Consider the following 14,914-nt stretch of genomic DNA (forward strand, 5'->3'; position numbering starts at 1 on the left):
CGTATAAGAAACAAAACAGTATTTTAAAATAATATTTCATCTAAAGGATGGCAGAAGAGGTGTGCATCTAAAGCACTTTCAAAGCATGAGTATCCATCAAGGATGTAAAGTGGACAAGAAAGATGAATTTAGAAGCTGCCTTTGGATAGCTGGCTTCAGGGCCGGGAATCACCCGTAAATAGCCTGGAGAACCTCCTTAACATGTACAGGAGGAGGCTGTCACCCTCCCTTTCCCTCAGGGGTTCCCTGGAGCACAGGGTACTGTGTTATCCATGGTGTGAGCGGACAGTCTGCTAATAACCGATGGAGACCACTCGGGTACCTCCCCTTCTGGACACAGAACAGCAAGTTCAAGGAACCCCACATGGCGAAACAAGTTTTCTCAACTTTCTCCTGAACTTAAGGAAGACTGGGTATTACCAGGCTACTTACCTGTCTACTCTCACTCTGCACGATATTTGTCAAAAATATGGAAATTAAGTTTACCTGTACTTTCCATTGTCATCATTCTCAAAGGAGTCTTCATTTCATCTCACAAATGTAGACACGTGTTACCAAAACAAATTCTGTTGACGTAACATTAAAATGATTGCCAAGTCTCCGTATACAGAACAAACTGAAGGGGCTGCTGGAGGGGAGGTGGGCGGGGGATGGGCTGAATGGGTGATGGGGCTAGGGAGGGCGCTTGCTGTGATGAGCACTCGGTGTTGTACGTAAGTGATGAAATCACTAAATTCTACACCTGAAACTAATATTACACTGTATGTTAACTAACTGGAATTTACATAAAAACTTGAAAGAAAATGGCCAAAGGTTTATTTCATTTCATAATAAAATTGAGACTTTGACTTAAAAATAATTTACAAAATCCTTTCAACTTCTAATTATTTCATTCATTTTTACTTCGGAGTACCTTGGTTTCTTGAAAAGAGCAAGCTGTATTTTTTTTTTTAAACAGGCCTCATTTAAATAAAGAATGATATGTTTAAACTTAGGGTGACATTTTAAATGTAAGCCAGTCACCCTAGAATGCACCTATATCCAAATATTAGAGTTACCTTTTCTTTTTAACTTTCTATTTTGACATAATTAGAGACTCACAGGAAGTTGCAGAAATAGTAGAAGGGATTCTCTGTATCCTTCATCCAGCTTCCCCCACTGGTGAGATACAGGTGAAGGCCAATAACAAAACCAGAAAGTTGACACTGATACATTATTCTTAACTAGACTCTAGACCTTGTTCAGTTTCCCCATTTAGATTGCTCACTGGATCTATAGGAAGATCCATACTTTCTAAAAATATCTGAAGGTGTTTGCTTCTCAATGCTTAATAATGAAATAAGGCCTTCAAACAATAATTTTTCTTAACATTAAATCCTATTAAAACTAGATACATAAAGCACCGTTAAAGCAAAGACTAACCACTTACAGAAGTCATGAAATTAGAGTATTACTAACAAATTTTGTATTCTCATAGAAATATGTTTGTCTTCATAATTTCTATAAAACTCATTTAGCGGTCATTCAGAATATTCTGACAGCATAATTTCTATCTTTACAAGTACTTAGATTCTCATAACATGTTTTGTTCTAAGCAGCAAAACGGTGCTTTTTTTTCAGAGGAGCGTGCACGGCACACCTGCGTGAGTACGGAGGGAGAGGGAGAGAACCCTAAGCAGGCTCCCTGCGGCGCTGCGAGCCCGAGGCTCCTCTCACGGCCCTGAGAGCGGGACCTGAGCATTTTCTGTCACTTAACCAAACTATTCTTAATAGGCGCCCCAAACTATTAACAGAAATCCTCAAAATCTTAATCCATTGTTGACTACACTTTGGAAAAAGGAGAGTAAAACATAATTGACAAAAAGTCATTTTTTACATCTTACGTAGAAAATGGTGCAGAAGCAGCACATGCTCTCTAAAGCCTGCCATGCCTGATTCCGCGGTTGGGAAATAGCTTCATTTTAAATTTGGAACTTTTAAAATATTCAAGTTTTAAGTAGTGTGGCGAATCTTTTGCTAGTATCTGGTTATTTCAGGATGTTCTAATGCGTTGGGAATGCCCACGGTTCTGTAATCAGGGCTTAAATACTTTGGATTTTCTTTTAAAGTCCTTTTTACTGCACCCAAATAAACCCTTACGTTAGTGTCTAAGTCTAGATTTAACTGATATTTGACCATACGAGATAATTTAAAATAATGATGTCTTCTTTCATCATGTCTCAGATGCAGTAGCTGAAAAGTGTTTCAGTAAGAAAAGATGATAGAAAAGATTAACATCCATCCATATTCATCCAGGTCACATTTCAGTTCTTAGAAAAATGTGAAAAAGTTACATTGAAAATGTTCCCTTTTATGAGAAATTACTTTGCCGTGGGGTGCATTCAGCTGAATAACTGCAATCACTTTGTTTCTCTTAGTTGCCACTCCCAACCAACCGTCTTATATAAATATTTTTAAAAAGTAAACACCTGATTTTCCTTTTGATCTTCATCAAAAGGTTTCCAGTTCACATTACAGTAAAATAAGAGTACAGCTTACCAGATCTCCTCTAGCCTGTGTAATCAGTTAAAAAAAAATGTTTAGCATAGCCTGTAACTTGGCAAGGGCTGTTTTGTTTAAAACTTTCAGGTTTTATTTATTTTGGCTTATTTGGATTTTAAGGTTATATGCAATTCTAAATACAGATCATGTGCTTCTTGCCAGGCCAACTCTTCTTCTAGTTTTCTCCATAGCCTCCCCCAGATACAACTAAATTCAGTTTCAGTTTTTTATTTGCAAAACTGCTTTGGTAAGCAATACTGCGGAATCCATCTTCTTGGTACTTCCTGGTGCAGGGGTTCTCAACTCACACCCAGGCCTCTCTTGCTAACGGCTCTGTTCATGCTTCCTCTACTCCCTGGAAATGAAATTCAGCTGTAGTACAACCTACCCACACACATTGTATTTTTAAAGTCAACATAATGCTCTAATTAATATAAAGAAGAAATAAATATCTATTACAGTGTATAAATGCTCAGGCATGACCGCAGGAGAGGAGAAAATGGAACAGTTTTAGAAGCTTGTACCTATGGATAAACAGGCTTCAACAGCTACAAATGCAGAATGGAGTTGAATTGTACCAATGATTCCAGCAGCATGAGTAATGCTGTCGTAGGTGACTTTTTCCAAAAATCTTGGTAAGGTTATGAATAATGCAAAGATCAATCTGCCCTTGATTTATTTTATTTGGCAGTTGCATTCTTCGTTCATTGCATTTGAAATCTGCTCAGGATATACTTTATGTTTATTATAAATCAAAGAGAGTCCAGAGCCAGAAAATGATTAAACCTCGTTGATTGCACGGGGGCATCTGAAGTTTGCTCGGGTGCAGGGGAGTACTTAGGCAGGGATTTACAACATAGTGAAGGATGTCCAGCATTCTTGACCCGCTCCAGGTGCAACTCTCCAGTCTTTAAAACAAAAATGCCTCCACAGATCTCCAAAGAGCCTCCTGGGGCATGGCAAGTTCTGGAGAAACACTTGTATAAAATGTTAGAACGGGAGTGATGTGCACGTGTCATCTTTGTTGTATCCAGCCCTTGCACTGTAGCCATAATGAGTCATATGTCCGAACATCTTATTGGCCAATGAGAAGAGGCAGTCTTCTTTCAAATGAGCTCTGTGACGGTCTGTCCTGGAGACGTTTGCAGAGGTGTGATGCCTACTGCCACAGCTGAACTGCTTTCCTAGCTGCCCGGGCCGCTCGCCTATTTCATAGCCGCCAATGAAGAACAGTGATAGATTTGTGGGTTTTGAGTTCCTATTTTTGTTCCACCTGGCCCTTCTCCTACTGTAGTTTCTTCTAGACTCGAGTATATGTCTCATTGTATTTGTTGTGCAGAACCCGACTTCTCCATCCACCGGGATGCCTTTTTCGGAAGAACAGTATTCAAAGTGTCTTTAGAGATTAGAAATGATGAATCATCTAAACATAAATTCTCACCTGCCATCTTATCAATCAGTGGAAGCTTTACATTTAATGACTTGTTTGTGCTCTTAACATAGCTCTTTTATGAACTTTCAGAGTATTTGCCTACCTTCCCGAGTAAATCCTTGTGTTGTCTTTCTTTTCTCTGTGGTAGAGATTAACCATTCCAAGCAGCTGCCCCAGAAGCTTCGCTGAGCTGTTACGTCAGTGTTGGGAAGCTGATGCCAAGGTAAGTCAGTTTTTGGGCTTTTGGGTTTTTTTTTTTTTTTTGGGTCGTTCAGAATTCTGAAATTTCACTTGTTTGGCTTTGAGTTTTTAAAAGTCGGGGTAGTAAGAGTCATTACAAAGCAAAGCTGGATTGCTACTCCTGGGGCCCCAGATGGACTGTTAAGGCTCTCTGCTGCTATCTGCTTATCTTGATCCTTAGAAATTCATTACTGGCTCGCTCTTACAGCCCTCTGGCACTCTTGATTCAGCAGAAAGAATTCCATTCCATTGCTTTTATTTTTTTTTATTTATTTAAAGATTATTTATTTATTTATTTGACAGAGAGACAGCCAGTGAGAGAGGGAACACAAGCAGGGGGAGTGGGAGAGGAAGAAGCAGGCTCACAGCAGAGGAGCCTGATGTGGGGCTCGAACCCATAACGCCGGGATCACGCCCTGAGCCGAAGGCAGACGCTTAACCGCTGTGCCACCCAGGCGCCCCATTCCATTGCTTTTAATCTTTAATAAGAACTGTCACACCTTCGTGTTCTACAAATGGCCAGCCCAGTGCTTAGTACATGCTAGGCACTAGTCCAAACACTCTAGGTACATCAGCTCATTTATTCCTCAGAATAGCTCCATGACGTAAGTTGTGTTATTCCACCCATTTTACAGATGAAGAGTCAAGGCACACAGAAGTTAAGTAATGCTCAAGGCCACTGCGAGTACATGGTGAGACTGGAGAATGAGCCCAAGCGATCTGAACCAAAGACCAGGCCAGAGTAGTCCTTCTACAGAAACCCGATGCGTACTCCTTGTCCAGATTCATGATATTTTGAAGCTATCACAGTAGAGTTGGAGACATTCCAAAATTTAGACTTTCATGTGGTTATCACATTTTAGCATGAAGGCCCATTTCCTTTCCCTGCAAAGATCATTTTAAAAGACTCTCACATACATAAGGAAATATTTATGGACAAAATGATAGGCAAGTCTTGGATTTGCTTCAAAATAAAATGAAAGGAAGTAGATTAAACAAGATTGGCCATGATAATTTTTGAAGCCGAGTGATAGGTATATGGAGGCTTATTACATTGTTCTCTCTACATGTGTGTATGTCTGAAATTTTTCATAATAAAAAGTTAGAAAGTAAAAAAAGACCCTCACAGATTAAACACTTGAAAGAGGAGACAGACCCCAGAAAGGAACTATAATTTTATAGTTCAAATTTGTCCACTTTTTCCTGGAAATAGATATATTGCAAACTGACTTTTTAAATAGAGATCTAAAAACAAAGACTTAAGAATGGAATTTCTTGGGGCGCCTGGGTGGCACAGCGGTTAAGCGTCTGCCTTCAGCTCAGGGCGTGCGTGATCCTGGCGTTATGGGTTTGAGCCCCACATCAGGCTCCTCTGCTGTGAGCCTGCTTCTTCCTCTCCCACTCCCCCTGCTTGTGTTCCCTCTCTCGCTAGCTGTCTCTATCTCTGTCAAATAAATAAATAAAATCTTTAAAAAAAAAAAAAAGAATGGAATTTCTTCCTTAATTTAAAGCCAGTTCCAGTCGGGCCCCTGGGAAGAGTGTACACGGAGAACATCTGTTCTTCTGCGGCATCTTCCTCTAGTGGGAAGGAGGCATGAACAGTCGGTGAGTTTGAGTACTCACCACGCCTAGTCACACAGGTTCCCTAGCATGTGGTTCCACCACCATGTGCGAACAGCTCAACACCAAGGACAGTAGTTCGTACGGTAGTGTGGCCAAGAGAGCAGCCAGGGACGCCGATCTGAGGCCCCTCGGCCCCATGTGCTCCCCGTTGGCTGGGCTGGCCCGTGCTTTGTCTTGGAGGAGTTCGTTGTGGGGCCTCCCAGGTTTGCACATTTCACCTTTGCCCTGAGAACCAGCAGCCTTAATCTTTGCTTTCACTCTTGTTCCACAAACTACCTTCACCCTTTTTTTTTTTTTTAAGATTTTATTTATTTATTTGACAAAGATAGAGACAGCCAGCGAGAGAGGGAACACAAACAGGGGGGAGTGGGAGAGGAAGAAGCAGGCTCATAGCTGAGGAGCCTGATGTGGGGCTCGATCCCAGAACGCGGGGATCACGCCCTGAGCCAAAGGCAGACGCTTAACTGCTGTGCCACCCAGGCGCCCCCACCCTTTTTTTTTTTTTAAAGGAGAGTCTGATATTTACTTAGTATTGTTTTTTATTAAAGAATTTAACATTTTTGAGTTCTGTTAGTGTTTTTATTTAGTGTTGTTTTTATTAGCATTCCATGACAAAGTTGCACAGGTACGGCATGGTCCTCCCTGCCTCTGTTTAGGTCCTATTATTTTAGTGTATGATTTGCAGAATATGGGTTTTGGTTTTTTTTTAAAGATTTTATTTATTTGACAGACAGCCAGCGAGAGAGGGAACACAGCAGGGGGAGTGGGAAAAGAAGAAGCAGGCTCCCAGCGGAGGAGCCGGATGTGGGACTCGATCCTGGAACGCCGGGATCACGCCCTGAGCCGAAGGCAGACGCTTAACGACTGCGCTACCCAGGCGCCCCAGAATATGGGGTTTTGAAGCATTAAGAGAAATGCCTGCACTTTGCAGCTAATCCAGCAGAAAATATACTCAGATATTTGCAGGCCTGCTCTAGAACATTTATATTTTTAAAATGCTGTCGTACTACCTTCTCCATACTCTACCAGTTTTATGTCCGTTGTGGAATATATAGTCATTTTGGCAGTATTTCTTCTGCTTAAATGAAAATTTCACCTGAAATTATTTGCATTGAATTAGATAAATGCAACTAGATTCTTTATAATTGCAGTTATATTTCAGTATGCAAAGCAGGTTTTGAATTTCTTAATCGGAAACTGTACTTCATTAATTAAAATTCTAAGAATATACATTTATGGTGCATTAAATGACAATGTAAACACCTAACACAGGAAGGACATTAGGCCTGGTGTTGATGCCATGAACGTGGCACATCTTTAACATGTAGCAAGCTTACCCTACTTTAGGACGAGCAGAATCTTGTGTTCTGGCCAGGTGAGGTCAAAAGAAAGTTTAAGATTGATTTTTATTTCCTAAATTCAAGGCATTTTATTCTGATACAATTAATATATCCCCCCTGTATTTAATTTTACACCCCAAACTGCAGCCAATACTTCCAGCTCCCGGGGCTGACCTCCAGACCCTTACACACCTTCCTTCCCTGGGCATGCCCTCTTCTTTTCTTTCCTCCCCTGGGGACTTTGTTGGCCTTCCTTCTCTGGCTGTTCTGTGTGCCCCAGCCCATACTTAGTCCTCCTTTTCCTAAGCCACAGTCCGGGCTACTGCCTTACCCTCTTACCCTGTGCAGTTGTATTTTTTTAAATTACAATTGCTGCATCTTCGTCCTACATGGACTGCAGTCTCTTTGAGGGAACAGAGCTGCCTGTAGCACCTCACAAACACTAAGTAGAGGCCCAGTGTGCTGACTAAAGTAGCCAGACCAAGACACGTTTTAGCTCTCTGGCTGTTACGTATGTAGCAGTTCGGCCAGTAGCGGATGCCAGGCCTATGCACAGAGAGCTGTCATTGCCTACAGACTTTTCTTTTTTTTCCCTCCTAGCCCTTAGCTTTAAAGACATAGATGAAAATATTCAGCTCACCTGTAGAAAAATGTTCTTTTGCGATGAGGAGGGGGAAGGGAATACATGAGAAAGCTGGTATTGGGTAAATGTCAGGTCATGCCAATGGCTTATACTAGGTGCTCAAAGTGTTTTATCAAAGAGTAGAAGGAAGTAAAGGATATTGTTTGCAGTTCTAAAATGGCATTTCTAAATGGGGGGGGATCCCCTGAGTTTGGTAGGAAGTAACATCTTACCCTCATGTGATAAAACATATTGAAGGCTTTAAGAGCCTTGCCCCTGGTTCAGAAACTTGCTTCGTGTGTGATACTGGGCAAGCCATACTTTTCTGAGACGGGTTTTCCTTATCTATAAAATGAAGATAACAGGTAATGTATATAGATGCTTAATAAATGGTCCTAGTTATATTTTTTTAATGTGAGCAAAACCTGCATAATACTAAAAGGAACCTAAGCCTGGACCAAATACTGTGTTCTGTAACCATAGTATTCATAAAATACCATTAACCACAAAATTCTACATTGTTGTTTTTAAAATGTTCACTTTGGTAATTTCCATCTGAGAGTATATTCTACCTATAAAATTGAGGTTTTTCTAGGGATACTTGTCACCTAATTTCAGAAGAGTTTTACTTTATTTCGAGAATGATTAAATGTAGGGGAAAATATTCCTTAAAAATTCGTTAGCCTCTCCTGCTTTTCCATGCAAAATGAAAATCCTGTATTTATTATATGAATTCCTGTGCACAGTTAAAATTTTTTCCTTTCACACCCTGACACATAGTAAGAGGAATTAAAATGGAATAAAGTTAAAAGACAAAATATTTTTCAAATTTCCTACTTCAGGCATTTACTTCTTTCCTTATTAGAAGGCTTTAAAGGGGGTCAGTGACATTTAGCTATTTAAGCCCTCTACTTAAAACACACACACACAGGCACACATTCCCTTAAAAGAGTGCAATAAAGGCAGAACTCAGAATAAATATCCCAGTTTTATATTCCTGAGAAAGGGAAAAATCGTCTTTCTTAATGTAGGAAGCACTCAAGTCCTGAGAGCAAGCCACCTCGACATTGTTCCTTCTTGTTTTGTGCTCCTAAATTAAAATGCATGTTTTAATTGCTGCAACCGTAATTTGCTCAGAAATGGTATAATTATGAGGCGTGATGAAGAGAGAATGTGCATCATCCTTTTATTATCTTTCTTCCATTTTTGTTTTAACCATTTGTCTCAACCTTGGCTAGAGTCTAAAGAAACAGACGAATACAGTTACTGCTAGCTAAAGAAATGCACCTAACCGCTGCTTTTTCAATTTCTGGTAAACAGTACCTTAGAGTTTCCCAGCTCCAAAACGAGTTATAATGTGGAATAAACATTGAGAACAGTGAAGTTAAAATGGCTTGAAAATTGGGGAATTTTTCTCTGAGCAAGTGGTTGAGGCAATTTTATTCTCATAGATTAACTAGGGTTTTCCCCAACATTTTATTATAAGAATTTGAAACATACAGAAAAGTTGAAAGAATTTTACAGTGAACAGTGGTATACTTACCATCCCGATTATACCATTAGCTTTTACTAAACCTGCTGTATCCCATAGGTTTTTAAAGGACTTGCCTTTTCCCTTTTAGGAGTCCTTAATCATACGCAAGAGAGAATTAGTACTTTCCTCACCTGGAGGAAAAACTGTAATTATTCCAACCGTAGGCCCCACGATAGAAAAATGACATCTGAGTCTGTTCTTATAATTTATTGAAAATAAGGAATTTGGTCCCCTTTAACCTGAGCGGTTTGACAGTTGTAAAATAATTTGGTCAGGACACTGCACGCCATTTAATTTTGTTGTGCGTTGAGCTTATTGCTGTGCTTGTGAATTTTCTCTTCGAGACCTCCTTTCTTAAGTCCCAACAAGTGATGATTTTCTCTTCCTCAGAAACGGCCATCTTTTAAGCAAATCATTTCAATTCTGGAGTCCATGTCAAATGACACTAACCTTCCCGACCAGTGTAACTCATTCCTGCACAACAAGGCAGAGTGGAGGTAAGTAAGCCTTGTGCCGAGTCATGGCCTCCGGCTTTTTTAAAAAGACCATGACCAGCTTCACTGAAGAGAACTAGTGAACTTGAGGACAGCCCTGACTTCTAAGCATAACTTAGAGTTTTATTTTTTATGCTACATTATTTTGGACATCTAATAAGTCCTCCCTTTCATACGTAAACAAAAAAGCAATCCTCTACGCTTATACGTCTAAGTATTTGGAAAGAATATTGAAATCACATCTTCTGAGGCAAAAGATAGTTACCAGACATTTCTCTGTACTACACGGTCCGTGTTAGGAAGCCTTGGCCTCTCTCCAGTGAGAAATAAAAATACTGTTTGCCTAGGGATTTGCAGAGTACTGTATCTGTTGATGGAGGGGGTAGGGAGACTATAAAAACACTTTGATGTTATAAATCCTATTAAATTTTGTCAAGTGTAAAACAAACTTAGTAATGAGAGAATTGTATTGTGAGTGGGAGAAGCAAGCCTGGGATGAGACAGTCGAGCCAGGTCACGTGCTGCAGGAATATAAATAGCATGTTTGGGAGCTGACATTATTCCTCCCTGACTCAGCAGAGACTGAAGTAACTTCTCTCTGCTCCCGATAGCCGCGGCGGTAACGCGACGCCTTGCGCCACCTGCTGATGCCCAGGGAGTACTGCATGCACTTCGAAAAGGATGGAGTTGTTTACTCCTGTTACTATACTAGACATTGCCTTGGGCTTTCTGTTTGATAGTGTTTTACAATAATAGTATTATTGTAAACTATTATTAATATTATAATGTTTATTTTTATTCTTTTGAAATCTCTATCCAGGCCAGTGAGTTAAATGAATTTTTATTTAGGGAAATAAAAGTCATACTGTCTGCTTGAGTGTAGGTATGACGGGTTTTGTCTGGACTTAAATAATTAACAAAACACGTAATAATGTTGTTTCCTACAGTAAGAGGTCAGTGCAGATCTAATCAGATGACTCCTCTTTTAAATCCATGTAAGGGATTATTCTAGTACAAAGACTAACATTTCACGAGACTCATGAGACCCTTTGTGCTGACTTCAGCAGTCTTACCTTAAGAGCGTAGTTCTGCCTCTTAATTTCTGGTTTCTGGTCCCTCAACAGATGCATATTTCTTCCTCATTCAGAGCCTTGCAAATGCAGTTTCTTCTGTATAGAATTCATCCCTTTCAGCGGCATACCACCCCTGACACCCGCATCCAACTTGGCTCCTGTTCATCATTCAGATAGCAACTGAAATAACATGTCTTTAGGGAAGTGTTTCTGACCCTGGATAGATGAGGTTCCACTTTATGTGTCCTGAGAGCATCTCCTTCATAGCCGCGACTGCTATTGGAATGAATATGTAATTCTGTAATTTGTTGTTTAATCTCTCACCAGCTGAGATGTAAAAGGGTCAGATAATCTCTTTTGTTCATTACTATACCTACAGCATCTAGAATGTGCCTTGAACCCAGCAGTGGCTCAATAAATACTTGGGGAAGGAAACACCACGGGGGTAGTAATATTAAAAGACATTACGCTATTACACAAGAGAACAGAAATATATAAGCTAATTTGTTGACTATGACAAGCGTGCTTCTGACATTCAGTCATTCGGATAGTCCGTGAGCCTCCGCGGGGGCAAGGTGCTCGGTGCTGCGCTGATCAGAGCACCCCCAGCGCACATGGACTGGGGTGTCTCATGTTGAATTACTACATGTAAATATACAAGTAATTTTTTAGGACTGTTTTGGTAAGTATGATGACAGAGAGGTACTGGACATCTGAGACTGTACAACCATGAAATCTAGTCTGATGGGGTAAGAAAAGGAGTTCCTGAGGAGATGCTGTTTGATCTGTCCTCCAAAAGATCAGTGGGATTTTAACATTACTATCGATACCCTTGAGATATACTATATATCAATATAAGGAGGGAGTTGGTAATTTTTCTATATAAAAATGTGAAAGCTCCATATGTCCAAAAGCAATACTCATCATAAACGTCCAAGACAAATGCCATACCGCTACACAACCTTTTCCCTATGTAACAGCTCAGCGGGTCCAGAAGTTTTTGGTGTCAGGACTCCATTACCCTCTGAAAAATGACTGAGGACTACAAAGAGCTTTTGTTTCAGTGACTCACGTCTGTCAGTATTTACCATACTCAAAATGTAAATATGCAGTTATTGATTCATTCCAGAAACAACAAATCCTGCCTCTACATTCAGCCTGTGGCTTTGCCACCAACATGAATTCTCTGGAAAAGTCTGTATGCTTGTGAGAGAATGAGAGTAGAAGAGGCAAATCATGTATTAATGTTATTCTGAAAACCAGTTTAACCTCTTGAATCCTTTGAAAAGCTCTCATGCGTCCCCAGATCACACTCTGAAAACCACTGTAGTAGACAGAGTTACTGTCTTTAAAATAACATTTTAATTATGATCTCATTCTAAAGGACATGAAAGGCATTTCACAAAAGGAGAAATCAGATGGCCGATAAACGTATGAAAAATAAGTAACTATAAGGGAACATTATTCATTTACCAGATTGGCAAAGATTTACGTTATGAAAATATCCAGCATTATGAACTTTCTATATGTTGCAGGTGAAAATACTACCTTTCAGACCCTTCCACCACTACCATTTTATTCCTAAGAAAATAAATGGAAAGGTTGTACAAGAATGTATGGACAGGGGCGCCTGGGTGGCACAGCGGTTAAGCGTCTGCCTTCGGCTCAGGGCGTGATCCCGGCATTGTGGGATCGACCCACATCAGGCTCCTCTGCTATGAGCCTGCTTCTTCCTTTCCCACTCCCCCTGCTTGTGTTCCCTCTCTCGCTGGCTGTCTCTATCTCTATCTAATAAATAAATAAAATCTTTAAAAAAAAAAAAAAAAAGAATGTATGGACACCCGCTTATTAGCATGGCATCGTTCAGAATTGCAAACTAGAATGGCAGAAAGTGCAATAGAAGATTTTTGGGTTTTTGTGGTTTTTATGTTTTAAAAACGGATGATATCTCCATATACAGAATAGATGGAGCCATTCATGATAATACAGATCTGACAGATGATTTAAAAACAGAGGCTAGGGTCCAGTATGACTGGAACGATTGCAGTTTTTGTAAAATAAACTTATGTATTTGTGGTATGTGCACACAGAGAAAAGTATCAAAAGGCCACTGTTAGCAACGGATAATGAAATTATGAGAGAGCAGTTTCTTTTTGGATATCTTTATGTCCTACAAACCTGGACAGTTGAATAGTACATTTTTTAAATGCTTAATGATGAAAAGATGAGGAAAATAATGTTGGTTAATAGATTAATGTAGTTTAGTTAAAAGCAAACAGTTGCCTCGCTGGCTTCCTCCTGGCTGTCTTTCAGGAACTAGTTAATCCTGAGAGCTGGTGAGAGAAGACCTAGTCATCTTTACCCGAACCACTAAGCCAGTCTGAGAAGTCGCAGAGCTGTTTTAACTGAACTTGGCAACTGGTTAAAACCATGGCGGTAATAATAATAATAATAGTATTAGTCAAAGTAACAATACATACAGCTGTCGTTCATTATATTCTTACCAGACGCTTGCACTCTATCTGGATCATCTTGTTTAATCCACATGGCAATCCTGACTCTTACCACAGATGCAGAATCTGAGGCCTGGACAGGCTGGGTCACCTGTCCACAATCACACCATGTGAGACCAAGCCAGTACGTGGCCTGGCCCCACAGGCCTGCGGTGACACACCGACCGTGCGGTGCTGTTCCTGGACCCGTGGCCAGTGCCACGCCTGCCGCTCATTAGCTTGCAGAGTTCACTTGCTTCCTTTGAGCAAAGAGAAATACTATAGAGCACGATTGTTTCAGGTTATGATTAAGGCAAACCATCCATCCCACTCTATGCCACATACCTAAAAGAATTAAATGCATTGTCAGATCATCTGGATATTTCTAAGAACAACACAGACTGTTCTCTTTCCCCTTTTTGTCTGGGGTCTGAAACCACATGACTAGGATCGAAAGCATGTGTAGGAAATCTGGTGTTTCTGGCAAACGCTTGTTTTCTGGTAGAGTTTCCTTACACATAGACCTGATGAAACACCCCGTTTTAGAGAATTAAATGATTATTCTTAAAATTGTTTTTAAAACCAGGTTATTAAAAGCCACATAAACTATGTTTTTTCCTTTGACCTAATAGATGATAGGAAAGAAATCTGTCAGGCATTTCCTTGTTCACCATATCTTTTAGCTTCTCTCTCCTTTTATTGGCTTATTAGCAATAACAGCAGTGAGTATTAAGAACAAGAAATATGTCACCCTACTGATTGTGTCTGCAGTTTTCATTGCCCCGTGTGACTGTCTACAGACCTGTGGTGATCGCACTGAGTGAGTTGTGCGGTGCTGGGACGGCGTGTTCAGAGCTGGGCCTCTTGGCGGAATATTTGCTGGCTGTCTTCCTCCTTGGTGATCAGAATATTCTCGCTGTGGCATGCCTTGTTCAAAACAAAAAGCAAATAAAAAAATGTAATCTTTGCGATTTGGATATTAGCACAAATCGTTTACTGTATAGCATTGCTATACATACTGTCTGTTTATCGTCATGTGTAATACGGCTGTTTTTACAAATTGACCTTAAAAAGATAATTCCAGTTCACTCCCTGCTTTTGGCATTTGGAAAATTGATACTAGGGGAAGTCAACCTTAGTTGGGTTTGAGTTAAGGAAAAAAACCATAATTTTCAGCAACTAAAACACTTTTTTAAAACAGGAAGGTGATCCACGTGCATCAACATTTGATGCAAAACAACGTGTGCGCCACACAGGGAGCAGTGGGCGTGCAGCCGTCCTGATGCCCCGGTGCCTGCGCCGCCTCCAGCACCCGCTGCAGACGCGGGGCACCCACGGGGCAGCACTGGAAGTGCAGAGCCTGAGCACGGGGGCTGAGGAAGCACACTGGGTTTTCCGTGTCACAGCTTTCGGCTTAACTGTTGATCTGTCTTCCAGAAGGGCTCAAAATCACAGTCAGCTCCCAGAGCTGAAACCTGGCTTAAAAGACGAGTGAGCTCGAATGTGCTGGCCCTGCACCCTGA

At 40.6% G+C, this 14,914-nt stretch overlaps 1 protein-coding gene across 3 annotated transcripts in view; it reads left to right on the forward strand.

Annotated features, from left to right (window-relative positions):
* Window positions 1-14,914, forward strand: part of MAP3K20 (mitogen-activated protein kinase kinase kinase 20) — a 165,371-nt gene that overhangs the window by 102,211 nt on the left and 48,246 nt on the right. For all 3 annotated transcript variants that reach the window (XM_034654751.1, XM_034654750.1, XM_011228925.3), the window contains exons 9-10: window positions 4,122-4,196; window positions 9,723-9,829. In XM_034654751.1, the coding sequence (XP_034510642.1) occupies window positions 4,122-4,196; window positions 9,723-9,829 (182 nt within the window). The remainder of the gene's footprint in view (window positions 1-4,121; window positions 4,197-9,722; window positions 9,830-14,914) is intronic.

The sequence above is a fragment of the Ailuropoda melanoleuca genome, chromosome 2, assembly GCF_002007445.2.
Source record: "Ailuropoda melanoleuca isolate Jingjing chromosome 2, ASM200744v2, whole genome shotgun sequence".
Taxonomy (NCBI): domain Eukaryota; kingdom Metazoa; phylum Chordata; class Mammalia; order Carnivora; family Ursidae; genus Ailuropoda; species Ailuropoda melanoleuca.